General features: G+C 33.5%; 1 protein-coding gene across 3 annotated transcripts in view; it reads right to left on the minus strand.

Moving 5' to 3' along the window:
- Positions 1–19,585, minus strand: part of DICER1 (dicer 1, ribonuclease III) — a 69,590-nt gene that overhangs the window by 44,657 nt on the left and 5,348 nt on the right. The window contains exons 2-9 of one of the 3 annotated variants that reach the window (XM_044664578.1): positions 17,208–17,396; positions 16,391–16,553; positions 14,868–14,998; positions 12,992–13,126; positions 12,185–12,345; positions 5,207–5,375; positions 2,706–3,178; positions 247–379 (exon numbers count right to left, since the gene is read on the minus strand). In XM_044664578.1, coding sequence (XP_044520513.1) covers positions 247–379; positions 2,706–3,178; positions 5,207–5,375; positions 12,185–12,345; positions 12,992–13,126; positions 14,868–14,998; positions 16,391–16,553; positions 17,208–17,351 — 1,509 coding nt within the window. In that variant the 5' untranslated portion in view covers positions 17,352–17,396. Of the gene's footprint in view, positions 1–246; positions 380–2,705; positions 3,179–5,206; positions 5,376–12,184; positions 12,346–12,991; positions 13,127–14,867; positions 14,999–16,390; positions 16,554–17,207; positions 17,490–19,585 lie in introns of those variants that run through there. The other 2 variants (XM_044664579.1, XM_044664580.1) reach the window with 2 other exon arrangements.

Below are 19,585 nucleotides of genomic sequence, written 5' to 3' on the forward strand. Positions count from 1 at the left end.
TCAACTCTCTGAAGGAAAATGAAATTGATAATGACAGATCAATTAAAACTAGACTAACTTTTTGAACAATTTTTCAAGTTCAGTGTATGATTCAATATGGAGTTATTAAATGATAAGATGCCTTTTGTATAAGTAAACCATGTATATTTCAAACAAATGCTAGAGATCTAAATAACAAAATTATCTAAGGACAGATTATCTGCATAAATAAGTTAGTTACTATAAAATTATTTTTGTTTAAATTACCTCTTCCTGTTTTCTGAACTCCACTTCCATTTGTTTATTACGAGGCTGATTCTTTCCAATGCCATGTCCAGTTATAAAATTGCTGCTAATATAAGCCAGCTCTGGATCTTGCTTGCCAGCTTCCTTTATCAATCTAAGAAAATTATACATTAATTTTGGAAGTTAAACATAATTCACTTAATCTTCTGCTTGTAAAGTCTATATGAAAAAATAGAAATTAGTGTCAATCCCCATCCTCTCCTAACATATATTAAATGGCTATGGTATTCTGTTCTTCTGCTTCCTAACTACTTTTTTTGTTAAATAGCAGTTTATGAAGAGACAGTTTATAATATAAATATAGCATGTTATATTTATATAAATATAATAAAATAGCAGTTTATTAAGAAGTAGGGCTAATCTCTCCATGAAATGTAGGAAAATAATCTGTGTAACCCTATACTGGACAAACAGAGTTTTTACACAGTATGAAAAATGCTATTTTCAAATGGCAGGTTGGCCAAATTGTCTAAAGAGTATTCAATCAACAAAAATTTATTATGTGCCTATTATGCAGTATGCTAAATACTGATATTGAGAAAAACAAAATAGAGCCTACCATCAAAGGTATTATGTTCTACTGGGGAAACAACTTAAGTAATTTCAACAAGAAGCAAGTGCTCACAATGGAGAGTTGAGGAGCTGGGGAGAGATCAGGAAAAGCTTCATATAAGCAGTGGCCTCTGAGATGTTCTTTAAAAGAAGCTACAAGGATTTCACATGACAACAGAGAGTACAGAGTACAAGGCAGATATGAGAATGATAATTTATACTAAGGCACAAAAGCAAAGAGATAGAATGTCGACTACAAAGAATAGCCAGCAGTCAGCTGGATTAAAACAAAATGTGTAAAGCAGAAGTAATGTGAAATGGCTAAAGGAGTAGGTGGGAACCAAACTGTGAAGATCTTTAAATATGAGCAAGAAGTTTTCATTTTATCCTAAAGAAAATAGGGAACCACTGAAAATATTTGAGGAGAGTGACATTTCAACAAGAAGAATTACAACTTCCCTTTATATAGACTTAATTGTTTGGGTTGTAAGGAGTGACGAAAAAAGCATTAATAGACAAACTACTTTCGGGTTTTCTAGAGCCACAGAATTTTTTTTTTAATTTTGAACATTTTATTTCCTTTAAACCTGGCTTACATCACTTCATTTAAAAAAACAATTTTATTTAATCTATTACTTATTTCAATACTTTCAAAGGCCTGTTATTTAATCAGTTCTATTATATCTGAAAAACAAAAACTCCAATCATTCAAACATGGATACTGTCTTCCTAAATTTCCATCAGTACTATACAGAACAGTATAATTTCTGGACTAGACTATAATGAAATGTCTTAAAATTATTTTATAATGCAGGTTGTGAATCAATATTTTAAAAAAGCAGAAAATGGAACGCATTTTTACTAAAAGTATCCATAATATTGCCTAAATATCCAGAAGAAAACAAAAAGAATATCAGCTCACTTTATCAACTGACGACAATTACCTATGTCGTCACCTGTCGTCACCTATAGGCTCTCTGAACTTGGTTTTCCCTTGCCTATAAAATGGAGAGATTAAACTAAGTAATAACAAATGATTTCTCTAAGAACTAGGTCAAGCATTCTGTTCTTGCAGTGGTCACAGCAAATGAAATTAAATGAGATAGATGATTCAAAGTGCTTTGCCTTTGTGACCTGCCTATAATCACAGAGCTCATAGATGTCTGAGACCAGATTTGAACTCAAGAAGATGTCTCCCTGACTCCAAGCCCAAAACTCTATCCAATGTACCAATCTGGTGCAATATCCTATCAACTAAAAGCTAAAGAAAGCTGTGTGACCCTGGGTCACTTAACCCCCATTGCCTAGCCCTTACCACACTTCTACCGTAGAGCTAATAGACAATACTGACTCCAAGAGGGAAAGTAAGGGTTTAAAAAAAAAAAAAAAGCTAAAGAAAGTTAACACACTAAATATGTTTTGGTAATACATCCACCAAAAGCAACAATTATTTTCAACATACATGAATTATTTTTTAAATATTCAATTACAAATACTCTAATCCATCTAGTTTAAAGCCATGTCCTTTGATTAAATAGAACAGCCTAACAACTCTAAGTTTGTGGTAGAGTTCTTGGTAGCTTCCACCTATTTTGATCTTAGAATCATCAACAATATAAAAATAATATAGTATAAGAAATACATCATTTTGAACTAGCTTAGGCTGTACTTCTTGTACTCATTTCAGACTTCCCAAAATGTACATTTCACTTTATTCAGCTGTTTTAATAATTATATAAAAATTGTAATGCTATAACATTTATATATTCTTCATCTTTGCTCTCAAAGGTACTTCTGTGCATCACTTTAAAAGTGCAAGATGCTTTCTTTTTCTTCTACAGAAAAACTATTACCCGTAAGAGTTTTACCTGTTTAAAACAACTGCTGTATATCTTCTCTCCACAAAAATAATTCCACATAAGATATTGGTAAATGGAGAGGGAAAATTTGTCTCTGGCTTCTCTTTTTCTTCAATTTCTTCATCCTCATCATCATCTTCAGAATCACTCCAAGACACATAATTATCTTGATTCCTATTATTATACCATTCAACGCTTTCAAACTGCTGCCGCTCATATGGTTTATATTTACGTAAAATTTCAAGCAGTTTTATTACTTTCGGGGTTACAAATTTCAGGTCAAGTGAGGCAGGTGAGAAGTGCTCTTCACAGAGTGCATGTATTTTCCTTAGGAAAGTGTCTGTAAACAATAAAAATTTCCTGTGCAGCTCCTCTTGTTCATGTTTGATATATTTCTGAAGTTCTCTTACCATCATTCCAGCTACCTTATCTGTACACCAGGGTCCCAGAACCACCAATACTGCTCGGCAGTCTGAAAGAATCTATAAAAATATATAATTTTGTTAATGAAAAAAGAAAAAAGTCAAAAAATAATGATGACAATTCACAATGTTAAGCCTTCACTTCTCAAGCTGTGCTAATGAATTTATTTCACTGACACAAAAATAAAGATGAATTACTTAAGGATTAAGGCTCTCTTTCCAGAGAAGTATTTTATGATTCTATTACAACCTACAGATAAGTCTATTATAACTCATCAGACTTTATTAGACTATAAAATGCAAAAACATTAAAAGTCAAGAATTCAAAGCATAAGCTTTTTAAGTTCATAAATTAGAATTACAATCTCATTAACTTATTTCTAAATAAATAATACAAAAAGTAATGAGGAAGGGTCAATTAGTTTAAGAAGCAAAGGGAAAATGTTTTCCCTTAGTTTTAGGACAACTCTATTGCACACATAATACAATTATAATTACTCACCTAGCTAATGATAATGATGGGAAAATTGCTGATAACTCCCTCTATATGTTTTAAAGTCTACAAATCATTTTGCTTACAACTTTGTGTGGTAGGTCATACCAAAGAAGCTCAGGTTTTTAAGTCCACATTTGACATGCTTATAGTAGAGTAGAGTAAGAGTAGATATAATAATATAAGAAAAACAACACTGAAGGGAAATTTCAAGTTAGATCTATGCATACAGGGGATTCCTTTACTACAAGTGGCTTCAATAAGATCCATCAAGGACATTTCTAGCCAGGATCTTATACAATAGTACTATTTATGAGTGTTTTAACTTTTCTGAACTAGAGCAGGGGTTCTAAATCTGGAGTCCATGGACCTAACCTCCCCCAAGGGCTTAATGGATAGATATCAGGAAACCCAAGAAACAATTACAACTTATTTTTACTAACCTCTAATGAAATTTAGCATCTCCTTCAATTATTAATTTTAAAATAAAAAAATTATTCTGAGAAAAGGTTCATGGGCTTTACCAGACTGCCAATAGAGTCCATGAAATACAAAAAAGTCCTCTGATTTAGTGGAATAATTATTGAAATAAAAAGGAATTGTTTGCAAAGGCTGACATAAAAGTCTTAAATTTCCTCAATTTTTAAGTATAAATACATCTTTCAGTCACATTTGCCAGTTAAACTCAACTTTAGCGGAATCATCACTTGACTTTAGGAAGAAACTTCCAGAAGGTGGTTCCTTGAGTTTTAGGCAGGTTAGCCTTTTTACTTTTTAAAAAATATACTTAAGAGCAAGGCTGTGTTGTATGGCAGACATCACAATGGATTTAGAGCTCAATGACCTGGATTTGAATCCTGTCTTTTCTACTTCTTACTAAGTCACCCAGGTAAATCACTTCTTCTCTTTGGGCCTTAGTTTCCTTATACATAAAATAAGCTAGAAATATTCTACTAACACTAAGGATTCCTTTCAAGAATGGATCCCTATGATCCAAATATAATCAGGTACAAATCAAAGAATGATCTTAACAAAAGTTGCTAGAGACCTCTTTTAATTTTAAACAACATGTATATGCATACATATTTAAGGCAGACAAGAATTAATTCAGTCTCAGAGCTCAAAACTAGGTGCTCAGTGAGGACATGAGCAGCTGGTAAATTTTACTACAAAATTTTGTAGCTGACAGAAGACCAAAGCTGGTATTTCTCATTTCTCAAAAATAAATTTGCATGGCCCAAGAATGCCACTACCTTTATGATTTCAAAAAGCTATGATTTCAGGGATTCCGAATCCCATTCAAATACAGTATGAACATGAAAAAAAGTTTCAAAGAGAGAAGTAGGCATACATTTTAATTTGAAGAGACAAAAAAGATAAGAATTATTTTTTATTATTAAAAATTTATGTTCTAGCTTTATATCTTCAACTACCAGAGTATCATTAAACATTTCTTTGTCTAACTTCTTAACTATAAATTGAAATGTTTTAAGTCACAAGGTTATAATGTTCAGTTTATTGCAAAACAATTGGCAAAGAGCAAATAGGAAACAATTAAAGCAGTTCTTCCCTATTACCAATATTTATGCTCTTACCTGTTTAGAAATTAATATAGAATCTTTTTCTTTTGAATGCACAGATATGTTGCAGTCATTGAGAAAATTAAGTGCTTCATCCAATTCCTTTAGCAGCCTTTCATAGAGCCCACTAGTGTCGGTATATGGTCCACAATCTACCACAATCTCACATGGCTGAGAAGTATATCTTTAGGAAAAAAGCAAACACAAATTTTCATTAGGAAATAAAGTACTGCTGAAAATACAACTTTTTTTCTTGACATAGTTATAAAAATATAATAACTATCATAAGACAGGCCCATTGTTCGCCCAACACAGAATTCATCTGACAGTAACTTTTAAGGGACATAATGTAAGGGAGTATGCCTGCTCTCCATTAGTGTCAACTTCAAAAGGCTGGGCATTTACCCAAAACATCTTAAGCTTCTCTTAATAACTCATCAGGGAGCTTTCAAACATAAACTTACCTGAAAACTTCTTGAAACCATTTATACTTTCAAAATATATCACACTTCCTTGGATAGTAAGTTCTCTAGGCTTACTACTTTTTGTATAATGCAGGACATTCTTTTTTCTTTGTCCCAAAAAAAAACTCTTCTGCAAAACTGGTCCCAGAAATTAAAAGGAAAAAGAGAATATACTAGGTTCCGTTTGGAAATTTTTCTCATTTGGCAAACTGTGCATGGCTTTTAATAACAACAAGCACAAAATCTCTCACTAGATAGCCTTTTAATTTAGGGACTCTTGGAATATTGCAATCTCCAAAGAATCAAAGTTGTGAGTGACATAAAGGGCAGTTGAATTAGATAGAAAGAGCACAAGCAGGCTATAAAGTATAAAAAAACTGGAAGGGGAGAGGAGAGAGCAGGTTATGAAGAGCTTTGAATACCAAATTGAGGAATTTATATTTGATGCTAGAGTTGATAGGGAGCAACTGGAGTTGAGTGAAGAGGGCTGGTTGGGAAGGGGAGGGGGGTGCCATGTTAGACTTGCACTTACAAAGATCACTTTAATAGTTGAGAAGAAGATAGATGCAGAGATTTGTGGCACGGAAAAAAAATAGGCTATTGCAATAGTCCAGGAGTGAAGTAATGAGGACCTGTACCAGACAGAGGGCATGTCAGAGGAGAGAAGGTGATATAGTGGAGAAATGTTAAGAAAACAAAAGTAATAGATCTTAACAAAAGATTACAGAGAGAAGTTAGGAAGAGGGGAAGATTTCAGGAAAAAGATAAATAATTCAGTTTGGGCATATAGAGCTGAAGATATCCAAAGGAAATTCAGTTTGAGATGTCCAATAAGCAATTGAAGATGTAAGTCTAAAGATCAGCAGAGAGTCAGGGCTGGATAAGTAGATTTGAGAATCATCAACAGAGCAACTTTAACTGAATCCATGAAAGCTGATGAAATCGCCCAGGGAAATTATACAGAGAAGGGAAAGTGGCTCAGAACAGATCCCTGGGGATTATCAACAGTTAGTTAGCAAGCAGGACTTGGATAAAAATCAAGCAAAGGAGACTGAGAAGAAGCAATGACAGGAAAAACCAAATGGAAATGGTAATGTCTCAAAAATCTAGAGAAAAGAGTATTAAGGAGACAAGGTTGATAGTGTCAACTGTGGAGAGGTCAAGAAAGATTAAGAAAAAGTAATTAGATTTGTCAACTGAGGAATTCTTACTATGTTTGGAAAGAGCAGTTTTGATTGAATAATAACAGAAGCCAGACTGCAGAGCTGAGAATGAGAGAGTATGAAAGAAAAGGCACTTCTATAGATGACCTACTCAAGGATTTTAGCCATAAAAAGAGAGAAATATGAGATGACAGTTGGCAGGGATGACTGGATCAAGTGAATGTTTTTTGAGGATGGGGGAGATACAGACATGTTTGTAAATAGTAAGGAAATATCCATTATATAGAAATTGAAGTGAGAGAGTGAGGATGATAGAGGGGCAATATACTAGAGAAGATGGGATTAAATGGAATCACTTATGCATGTAGGAGTTTGTCATATGAGAGGAGTAAATGAGGAGATAGTTGCAAAAGGCATCTGGATGATATGAGATAAAGAGGAGAAGCAATTCTCAGCTAATGGCCTCAATACAATTTAAGGAAAACACCAGAAAACTACTTCCTTGTGCAGAAAATTTTTTAAAAGATAACTAGAAATATGGGGTTGTTCAGCAAACAAGGATGTACGAAGGAAGCCAAAACCCAGACTAAATGCAACAAATAGGGCTCAAAGTCAATAGGATTTCAGCCTCAACCTGATGGAGCCACTGTAGCAAGAACAACCAGTCCCCAGTAGGTCACTAGGAAAGGAAACTGAGATGGCTCCACCCTAGGCAATGAGTACTAAGGGCCCTTCATAAGGCTGAAGACCAGTTCACCGCCCAAGGAAACAGAAAAGTGTGATGCTCAGACAGCCTATTCTGAGGGACTCTCTAAGAGGTTTGAAAATCAATAAAATCTCCAATATTTAGAGGGAGTCTAGCCATGCTTCTGCAGCAGACAAAGCCAACTCCCAACTGGTGACTATGCAAGGAAATGGACAGGGACAGGGCTAAAGCCCACATCCAAGTTAAATCACCAGAAAATGAATGGAGAAGCTAGAAATTTCAGCAGATTGGTAAGCCTGGGTATAGATGTGGGGGGAGGGAGACAAAGAACCAATCACATGACTGAAAACTGCAGAAGGACAATGACAAAATATATTAAGGGTAGAACCAAGCAAGGTCTGGCCCCAACAGAAAGGTCCAATTCACACAGTGAGATTAGCCTTTTGAATTTTAGGCTTCAATTTTATCCATTCTTAGCCACTGCTTTACTAAACTTAATATTACTTATTTTACTAATATTTATTCATTTTTAAAAAACTATTCTCACATCTTGCTAATATGAGCTATCCTCTATTTTCTCTAGCTCTATTATACTTATTTTTTAAAAATTCTTAACAATTCCTTTGTCCCTTTTCATGAAGTCTTGAGCTCTATTCTAATGTAGCTTTCCATAACTTGTCCCTGAAAGGCAGAACAGAAAATAAAAGGATCTAATGTTACAGTTTTGAAGTCAGCAATGGTATAAAAGATAAACAATGTGTCTAAATTCAATTCAAACATTTATTAGGCATATGCAAAAGTATAAGGTGCTAATTGAATGTAATGGATTTCTCTAATAGCAGCAATGCAATGATCCAAGACATTTCTGAGGGACTTATGAGAAAGAACGCTATCCACATTCAGAGAAAGAACTGTGGGAGCAGAAACACAGAAGAAAAACAACTGCTTGATCACATGGTTCAATGGGAATATGATTGGGGATGTCGATTCTATAACTGATCACCCTACTGCAAATATTAATAATATGGAAATAGGTCTTGACCAATGACACATGTAAAACTCAATGGAATTGTGCGTTGGCTACAGGAGCAGGGAGGGAAGGAACATGAATCATGCAACCATGGAAAAATATTCTAAATTAATTAAATAACAATTCTAAGTCTAAAAAAAAGTACAAAGTGCTGAGTTAAGAGCTGGGCACACAAAACTAGGGTGGGGTTGGGAGGGTAAGCCTTCAGGAAAGGTTCCTCATAAGAGGTGTTAGCTAGGTGAACCTTAAACAATGGTCAGGATTCTGAGGGTAGAGGTAAAGAGAAGTACAATTCTGAAACAAGCAAATGAAGGGCAGTTAAGTGATATATGAGAAGTCTGAAAAGGTAGATTGGGGACATACTGCATTTTAAATTCAAAACAAAGAAGCTAATATTTTATTCTAAGAAATAATAGAGAATCATCTGAAGTTTTTAAACCAGGAAATGACGAGATCAGATTTGTGCATTAGAAAATTATTTCAACAAAAATGCAGAGTATATATTAGAAAGGGGAGAAACTGAATCATGGAACCCAATTTAGAAGTAACTATAATAATCCAGATAAGAGATGATGAGAAGCTGAACCAGATCAGTAGCTATGTGGGAAGAAAGAAGGAGAAAAATGCAAGAAATACTGTTGATGGATAATCAACAAGAGTTAACAACAATAACAACTGATGGGAGGAGGGGAGAAGGAAGAAGGAAGTGTCAAATATAATAAGAATGATGGCAGTGGCCTCAACAGAAAAAAAAACCTGGTAAGTTTGGATGAGGCATGAGTTTAAAGAAGAAGATAAAGAGTCCCATTACAGACATACTGAATTTAAGATGCCAACAGGATATCCAAAGAGATACTAAAAGGCTGTCAGTCTTTATGATAACATTACAGGGATATATAAATAAATGAAGGTGAAAGGTTTATTGTGATCCCTGTAATAGCCACTTCGAAAAAGGTTAACTTAAACTGAACTACACACAAAGCAAAACTGAACTACACCCCTCTTTATATCTATTTTTAGGATCCTGACTGTTCTTTAGAGCTCATATAAGTTACCATCTCTGATATGAATGAAACCTTTCCTAAAGGCCTCCTGGATCCCCTTTTATATCTCTAGTCCTTAGCTCAACACTTTGTACTTTTTAGATACTTAATAAATACTTGAATTGAATTTAGAACCATAGTTTGATTAAAAAAAAAAAAGAAACCAAGAGAAACATTTAAATATGAAAAGAAAGGTATATGACTGAGGTAAGTTTAATAAAATCTTTCATCTAAATAGATGAACTAATCTAAGAAACTTGAGATAAAAGGAAGCTAATATCCAAAAGAGTTTTTCTAGCTGAGTTGTAGAAACCTTTGTAAGCCAAGTTAAGTCCTGAGGCTGTATGTGTAGTTCTAGAACATCCATTCATGAAGACTTCAACAATTCCTTGCCTTCTTACCCCTTATGACATTTTTGTTTTTCAATTAATATTTCATAAAGAATCAATTTCCACATATTTATTTTCAAAACACATGCCATACATGAAAGAATGTGGATTTCAGTCCCATAGATTAAATTATAGTGGGTTCTTTACCAGGGATGAAATGTATCTGGCAGGACTGGTTAAACCTTATTTGTCTACAATCTGCAAATCATATCAAAAGACTTTTAAGCTGAAAAAGAGGTTGGAGGGAGAAAAATCATCTAAAATCTATCAAGTGAGATACCATAAAAATAAAATATGATATAGGTAGAAAAAAGATTGTAAAGGAATAGTAATGTCCCCAAAAAAATTAAAGAAAAAATAAAAAGAGCAAGCAATAAAACTCATGGTTTCACATAATCCTTGCAAAAATGCAGAACAGAGGTGATAGGGAATTAGGCAAAGAAAAAAATTTCCTCCCATGGATATTGTTGGAACTGTGTGGAATGCAGCCATATTTGAAATACATCTCTGGAAGGGAAAACACTACTTCAAAAGAAACAGAATAAGAGTTAAGCCAAACAGTTTAGGATTTTATATTATTAGATGTAAATCACATAAGATGTATATATGTGAGAAAATTCAGAGAAAGCAAGGTAGAAAACATTTGAGTGAATAAGTATATTGTAGATCACTTGTACAAAAAGACAAGGCATAATGAAAGTCTGGTCCTCAGGGATAAAGTTAATGGAAAATACCTGAATTATCTTCTAAAGATTTCTCTCTACCCAAGTAGAACAGCAAAAAATTCTTGATTAGCCTTAATAATTGTATCCATTAAAAAAGAGGAATCAAATGCAAACTATTCAAATACTTACCAAAGACTAATTAATTGCTGAATCACGGAAACCTTGGTACCTATGAGAACCATTCACTTTCAGAATATGCAAAAGAGTAAACAGGCACATTCTAAAAAGAATATACCCTAAATTTTGACAGAGCAGATTATCGAGAGCTTTAGAGAAGGACAAACAGGAATTCATGACCTAAAATCCTACAGAGGAGTCAGTTCAGGAGGAATGAAATGAAAAGATTTTACATATGAAATTCTGAAAACCCTAAGAGAAACAACTCCAACATGGATCAACAAGAACAATTGTCTAAAGCAGTGGTTCCCAAATTTTTTTGGCCTACCACCCCCTTTCCAGAAAAAAAATATTACTTAGCTCCCTGGAAATTAATTTTTTTTAATTTTAATAGCAATTAAGAGGAAAGATAAGTGCACCTGTGGCCAACACCACCCCCCTGGATCGCTGCAGCACTCACTTTGGGAATCACTGGCCTAAAGAAATGGATGTCATTAACTACACAGGGGAAGTATCAAGGTTTCTAAAACTTGGAAGTAAGAACAGAATAAAAAAGATTAATACAAAAGCATGACATTGTTCTGTAAAAATACTGTTAGATGGGCTAAAATTTAGAACTAATTGAGTGTTTTGTCAAATGCAAGGACAACAAAAAGGATTTTTAAAGCTATTTGGGGTAAGACAAAGTGCAAAGAATTAGTATTGCAGCTGATGGTGGATATAATTATGCCAAATATGGACAGGGAAAAGGAACTACAAAACTCTTTATTTTACCAGTTTTTCTCCTCTAGAGAAAATTACATTTTTTGTGCCTCTGCAAGCATGAATTCTCCATGTCTGGGATCAAACAATAAGCATTTTTTAAATGCCTACTATGTGCTAGGGATTGTGTTAGGGGTAACAAAGTCAAAATGAAATAGTCCCTGCCCTTAAGAAGCTTAGTTCCACCAATAGAGATAACATGTACATATGACTGTATACAAATAAATACAAGTACTTAAAGAGGTACTAGTAGCTATGGGAAATCAGTAATGGTTTTGTGTAGAAAATAGCATGTGAGCTTGAAAAGTGATCCTAAAAGGCAGAGGTGAAGAATGACAGTATTCCAGAGCAAGAGGAACAGAGTGAAAAATAAGCAATACTATATCCATTTGAGCCACATAAAGGGGGGGGGGGGGATTTCAAGAGGCAAAAAGCCGTTCTCCTATACCCAGTTAATACACAGAGGGCTTTTATGTGCCAACCAAAAGGACTTCCATTTATTCAATAAATATTCACTGAGTCCGAAGCATAGATTTAAATGTTAAAAAACAAAAATAAGGAGCTTGCCCCTTTAACACAAAGTGTATAGCCTACCTATCTAAGACTACCAAATCAGTTGCAGTTTCAGCATTACTCTTAAGGATTTTCTCCAGTTTCTGTATCTTCTCCTCCAATTCTGCAGGATCACACTTCCCATTCAAAATAGAAGCAGTTAATCCCAAAATTCGTGGACACGATGGACAATCTTCACAGATCTAATATAACAAAAGATATATTAGGAATTTCATTTTGTCCTAATAACACTATCATCGCTGATCTTAAATTTGCAAATAAAGAGTTCAAGTCAGCTCTGTAAAATAAAAATAAAGATATATGTAGCAGAAATTCTAAAGACAATTCCAATGCATTTTCACAAATAGGAGTATCATATAATAATTCCTACTTGTATTATATTTAAGTGATTTATGTTTGCCAAATGTTTAGTTATAGGTTCAATAAATAAGCATTACTAATACAGGTTTTCTGAATTATGTTTAACAACTTATTGCAAATTATTTAGATACCTACAGAATTAGAGCTGGAAAGGAACTTAATCCAAAACTAATCCAAACACTTCATTTTACAAATAAGAAAACTATTGCTCACAGAGATGAAATAATTTGCCCTAGGACACCTAACCATTTTTAGTGAGTAATAAAAAGCCTTAAGTCTAAAATCAAGAGGCCTAAATTATTATTTTTGAAAACAGAAAAGAGATCACCCATCAGTTCACAGCTATAGTTATTTGAGTAATAATCTGTCATTGTAAGAAATTAATTAGGTATACAACTTAATTTCAAGAATCACTGATGCTAATAATTTTAAAACATTGATTATTGAGAGCATCTGCTGTAGCCATACCTTCATAATTTCTCGATAGGGATGGTCCAGGATTGCAAGATGACACTCGTCAAATACCAACAGGTTAATGCTGGACAGAGATAAGTAATCATTTTTTAAAACATTCAAGGCGACTTGGCAGGTCATAACCAGAACCTAAAATAAAATAAATGGAAAATCTATCATACACTAAAAAAAAAGAAACTATACAAAATAGCAAGTGGTGTTTTTTTTTAATACTGTTTTTTCAAAATTTAGTACCTCAAGTTAAACAAAAAATTCTGAATAAAATTAATTCATGCACATATTTTGCAAGAAAAGTACAATTATGTATTACATAGAAGCAAAACTATAAGTAAAGACCAAAGATTCCAATGATGGGGGCACTGCCTATGTGATTAAATTCAGATTAGGGTTAGTAGGTTTTTCACTGAACTGATGTGTCAAATAGATAAAACACCAATCAATTCAATCTCCTAGACTGACTTTTTTTTAAATAAACAAAACAACTGTTTTGGTATCGATACATCAAGTGAGTTTTTTACCCAGATTCTAACATTCATTTGATATCTCAGTAGAAATTAATGAGGATTTATGTCAAATTTTAATAAATACTGTTGCATAGACTTTCTTCCAACTCAGAAAAGTTATTAATGACAACAACAGGGAACAGCTAGTTGACTCAGTGGATTAAGAGCCAGACCTAAGAGACAGAAGGTCCTGGGTTTGAATTTGACCCCACAGTCTTTCTAGCTGTCGGATCCTGGACAAGTCACTTAACTCCCATTGCCTAGCCCTTACCACTTTTCTGCCTTGGAACCAATACAGAACATTGACTCTAATTGACCTAACGATTGAAAGTAAGGGTTTTAAATAAACAAACAACAATAATAAAATGGCATTTTTATAGTGTTTTAAGATTTGCAAAGTACTTTGTAAATATTATTTCATTTTATCCTCATAACAGTCCTGGGAGGCAGGAGCTATTATTATCCTCATTTTACTTACATATGAGGAAATTGAGGCACATAAAGATAAAGTAACTTGCCCATATAGTATCTAAGGTTAGATTTGAACTCAGGTTTTCCTGACTCAGGGTCCAGTGCTCTATCCAGTATACCAACTATATTCCTCATTTTATTTCCTGGATTATAAACATTCTAATTTAAAAGTAATATTTTGAAAGTAGTTTCACTTTTTGTCACACAAAAATAAGTTGTTATTTGTAAGCTATGGAGAAGAAATATGGTAATAATTCATATTTCTCCAAGTGGTCCCCAAATGCCTATAATTACTAGCTAAGAATCCAGCAGTTAAGAGTCAAGTAGATAGGTAAATCACCCCATAAGTTAAAACTCTAATTTTTCTCTCAAGAGAACTGGCATTTAAATACTACTTTGAGATTTTCAAAGAGTTTCACATTATATGTTCCATTTTAGTCTAAACAACCTGTGAGTCAGGTACTATAGGTAATATTCTTCTTATTTTACAAATAAGGTAATTAAAGATTAAAGATTTGCAATAAGCTATTAAGAATCAGAGGCAAATTTAAACCTAAGCTTTCCTGACTCAAAATCTAATACTTTATAGACTAAAATCATATTACCACTCTAAATAACTAGTGACATTTGACTTCAGGACTGATATTTTAATTCAACAATCATTAAGTTCCTATTGTGTGTAGGATAAAAAATATTTCAGTTAATTATCATTCCTGCACTAATTCAGTTATCTCATCAAGACATTGATTTATTATGCCGATCAAAACAATAAAACAAATTTTATCTATAGATTCTTTTCATTTCTAACAGATAATTAAGGCTCAGATCCCTGTATAAATCAAATTAAAAAAATATTTAATGATTCATATTATTATAAAAATCTCTCTACATCTCACCTGATGTTTAAAAAACTCTTGGTTCCATTTCTCCTTTGTCCAGGATGCACTTATTTCTAAGCTTGAATATTCTCCAACCTTGAGATCTGAATGTGTTCTGACAGCTGATGCTTGCTGAGCAACTTGGTTTGCTGAATACAAACATACAATTTCATGTGATATAAAATAAAAACTTCCTAGCTGATTCTATGGCCTAATAAAATATATACATCTGTGTACGTGTGTGTGTTTGTACTTCAGGGGCCATAACTATCATTTTATCCGAATGAGGAACCTCTCAAAATCAAAGCTCTATTCATCCACGCAGACAGCCAACTAGTCTATCATTTAAGAGTCTTAGAAAGTTGGATAGAGGCATGGACAGGGGGGTAAATGACTTGTCCATGGCCATATAGTTAATATGTTTTAGAAACAGGACTTGAAATTCAGGTCTTTCTGGTTGCAAGGCCAATCCTCTTATCTACTATGTCAAGTGGCTTCTTGATGATATTTATTTTCTGTACTGGAATGATGTGATTTTATTAACAATGGAAGTTTCCAATGAGGTTCTCCTGACTCTAAGGCCAGTCTATTATTTGCCATGCACATGGGCAACTTATCTATCATTTAAGAACTGTCTGAAGTACTAAGAGATTAAGTGACTTGCTCGGGTTATAAGAGTCAGGATATACCAAATGCTGATTGATCTAGAACCTAGCTCTTTCTAACCTAAGCCAGCTCTACACTAACAGTATAATAGTTTGTTTTTTAAAGTATATGGAATTATAATCTTTACATACTAAGTTTAAAGAAGGATATATAATCAATCAAACAAGAGTTTTAATGCACTCTTCCAAAGTACTAACTAGTGTCACTTTTCTACCCATCCTCATTCACTTGGTCACAGCATCCAGAGAAATCTTTCTTGTCAACTTCTACAAATCAATTCTACTTCTCATAAGTCCCACAGTCACCAAAGAGCAACTTGTTCTAGGCTAAGGGAAAGGGAAATGATCTTAGGCAGAAATGACAGTTATCCTATAGCTATACGACCTATTTCAGATCATCTGATCACTCATCAAAGATTTAAACTTGTAAGCACCTTAAACATTGCATGTTTACTTGCTATACTCAAAAAAATCAGTCAAGTATATGGTAGAATTTAAAAAGGACAGATGAAGAATCTTACCATCCTTACTTTAAATAAAAAATTTGTTTGAAAATCTTTTAAAATGTGTTAATTGACTGTGTTAAAACAAATATCACCCATATTATTCAAGGTCAAAATCTTAGGGATTATTTTACTTTTTTCCTTTTTGTAAATTTTTTACCAGGAAAAAATTACCAGGCCCAATCATTTGAACTTGCAAACCAAAATATTTCAAATAGAATACAAGTAAACTCGAGAGGAAAACGAAAGGTAATATGACTGTTCTTAAGAACTTAAGCCCATCATTAATCAAACTCCCTTTAAAAATAAACACAAGAAAAAATTTTCTTTATTACATACACTTTTTTGGACAAAACAATATCTTAAAAATTACCAGAGTTGACCAAGAACACCGTCCTTTTTCCATTTCTGTTGAAATTTCCCCTGATCTGATAGGACAGCTCTTTAGTGAGTAGTACTGCAATAAATGTCTTCCCTGAGCCAGTGTTTAAACAGACTATTGTATTATGATCCAGAGCTGCTTCAAGCAGTTCAACCTATAAATATATGGGGAAAAAATAAAGCTTTTTACCTGGTAAGCATACAATGCAACAACAATAATGAATGAAAGAAATGTATAATTGTTTCCTAAAGAATTCATGAAATGAATTCACAAAAACAAATTCTAGAATGGTTTCTAAGAATGACAGCTAGACTTGCTAGGATGCGTTCAAGAATTATCTGGTAAGATATTTTTATATTTCATATAACATCTTTGGTTTACCAAAGTTTCTTTAAGAAATTTTATTCTAATACTAAACACACTCACTTGTAGAGAAAGACATCTAAAGTTTATGAAAAACTTTGTTCTGACAAGTTAATGCAAGTAATTTTAAAGAAATTCAGATTCCTGAGCCATTAGGACAAAAGTAAGGAGCCCACCCAAATTGCCTAAGAAATGGATGTCCAGGTACAGTGAGATCTTTAAACTGACTAAGGAAAAATGAAGAACTTAGGAAATAATGTCAAATCAATTAAACACAAATGTTAAGGTAAAATGGAACTCTGAAAAGAAGTGTTTTGAATAAGAATGAATCAGAATAGGATTACTTGATACCAGTAAAACTAGATGTATGTAACTTGTGTCATATACAAACTAGTTTACTCCATGTTAGTGAAAAATGCTGAATTATTAGTATTGGCATTAGTACCTGATATTTTCTTGGGGTGTAAATGTTATCATGAATTGCTTCTTGTTGCCATGGTAGTCCAAAAAAAGGACCCATTGGTGAGGAAGCAGGGGTCATGAGCTGCAGTCCTGCCATGCTGAGGGATTGCAAAGCAGGGCTTTTCATTCATCCAGTGTTTCTTTCATTGCATTTTTGTTCTAGCACAGCTTACTATAAAGAGAAAAAGAATACCATTATAGAACCATGCATTGTTATAAAACATTAAAAAAGCAGAGAAATAAAGAGAATTTCAGAATAGCCTATCTAAGGGTCATTTTCACTCTTTACTCAATGTAGCATTTTTCCAATCCCCAAAGAACATATTCAAAGTCAAGTACAGTAGTCTATCTAAATTCCAGAAAGTATTTGCTAATGGTAAGATACTCCTATCAATACACTAGAAAAAATCTTTTAAGTGCCAGATCAGCCTCAAACCAAGACAGATTACCATTTCACCTTGTTGGAGGTAAGAGCCTTCAAGCTGATCAACCATTTGTTTAAATAAAATGCATGAATGCCTGTATATACCTATGTATACATATATGCATATGTATACACATATGTACACATAACACATATCTATGTTTTCAAATCTTTTAGAAACGATAAGCAATGGTAAACCTTATGAACTGATGTAGAGCAGAACCAGAATAACATATGCAATACTTATATCAAAAAATATAATATACATCAGTATAATTTTTTTTATTTTTTTTTCTTTATTTTAAACCCTTAACTTCTGTGTATTGACTTATAGGTGGAAGAGCGGTAAGGGTAGGCAATGGGGGTCAAGTGACTTGCCCAGGGTCACACAGCTGGGAAGTGTCTGAGGCCAGATTTGAACCTAGGACCTCCCATCTCTAGGCCTGGCTCTCAATCCACTGAGCTACCCAGCTGCCCCTATAATTTTTTTTAAGAAAAGGAATTGAATTGTTAATAATTACAGTAACAAAGCTTGATCCCAAAAGAAATGAGAAAAAACATCTCCCTCTCCTTCTTTGGAAACTGGGTGTGAATCACTACAAAAATGGCCAAGCTTGGTTGATTTTAGTGAACTTTTTCCACTTTTTTTTATTCCAATACAAGCAAAATTTAACTATGTTGAAAGGCAATGAGCAATCATTTCCAAATTGAAATGACATAAAAAAGAGATGAAAAAATACATGAATAAAAAAAATTTTGACTGCACACAAAACTAGATTGACAAATTATACTTCAGTGAGTCTAGAAACCTCATTACCAGTAATAGACATAGCCCACATATTCTTTTCCATTAGCTTGACTACTTAAAATCATTCAATATGAATAAGTTATTCATTCTGATTTTCCAACCCAAGGACAGGAACTAAGTACCATTTCCTTTATAGACACACAAGGGAGCTGTCTATTCAGTGTGGGAGAAATCATCTCTTTCATCATTCTTCATAATAAGAGTGGTCAGAAGAAAACTTTTCTAAATTTGACTATTTTTAACCCTCCCCTAAAACTTAGATAGACAAAATAATGTCTTTGTTCCATGACAATGGCAACTTTTGCATTTCCTGATGATACCTCAATGTTAGTGTAGTATATTGACTAGATTTTTTTCTACTTAATTTGACCTACAATCCAAATATTATAACATCATCTTTGTATACAGGAATCCTTTACAGCAATCCATAGTTGCATAACCCACTGAAGGTAGATGATAAAACAGCATCATCACTGAGAGTTGAATGGATGTCCAAAGTGATTAGAACTGTGGGTCATGATTACTTCAGTACAGTTATTCTAAAACATTTTTCAGACTGTGGTAAAAATAGCAAAGCTTTACAAAAGGCATCTGTTCTATGTTCTCGAAAATGACCAAGCACTTGTTTTGTCTATATAAGAATAAACAAGTGTCCTACATCAAACATAATCTGTCCATTATTCCCTGGGATATAATCCAAATGTTCTTTAGCTTCCCTCAGGCCTAGATTTTATTATTTATGTCACTTGGGCACAAAGTATATCTCATAACCATCAACTCAAGATTGCCCAGCCAATAGTTCAATAACACTATACAGCCTTTGATACATTTCTTATATAAAAAGAGCAATCTAAGATAGATAATGACCACCTAGAGGTTTCCCTCCTTTTGTCCCTCCAGGCCTTGTACCCACATCCCAACATGCCCCTATGATAAGAGTACCTCGGGAACCTCAAAGCAGAAAAAGTGGCTGTGATGAGAAGCAATGAAAAAAGAAAGGTAAAACTCTGAAGTATTTCCTTCCCATACCCTCAATCCTCATGCCATCTCTACTTTCTTCCTTTATATTTTCCTTCTTACCCCAGAACCCTCAGTCTCTCTTTGATTAAAAACCCAGATTGGTTTCATT

This window comes from Gracilinanus agilis, chromosome 2 (assembly GCF_016433145.1).
Source record: "Gracilinanus agilis isolate LMUSP501 chromosome 2, AgileGrace, whole genome shotgun sequence".
Lineage (NCBI taxonomy): Eukaryota > Metazoa > Chordata > Mammalia > Didelphimorphia > Didelphidae > Gracilinanus > Gracilinanus agilis.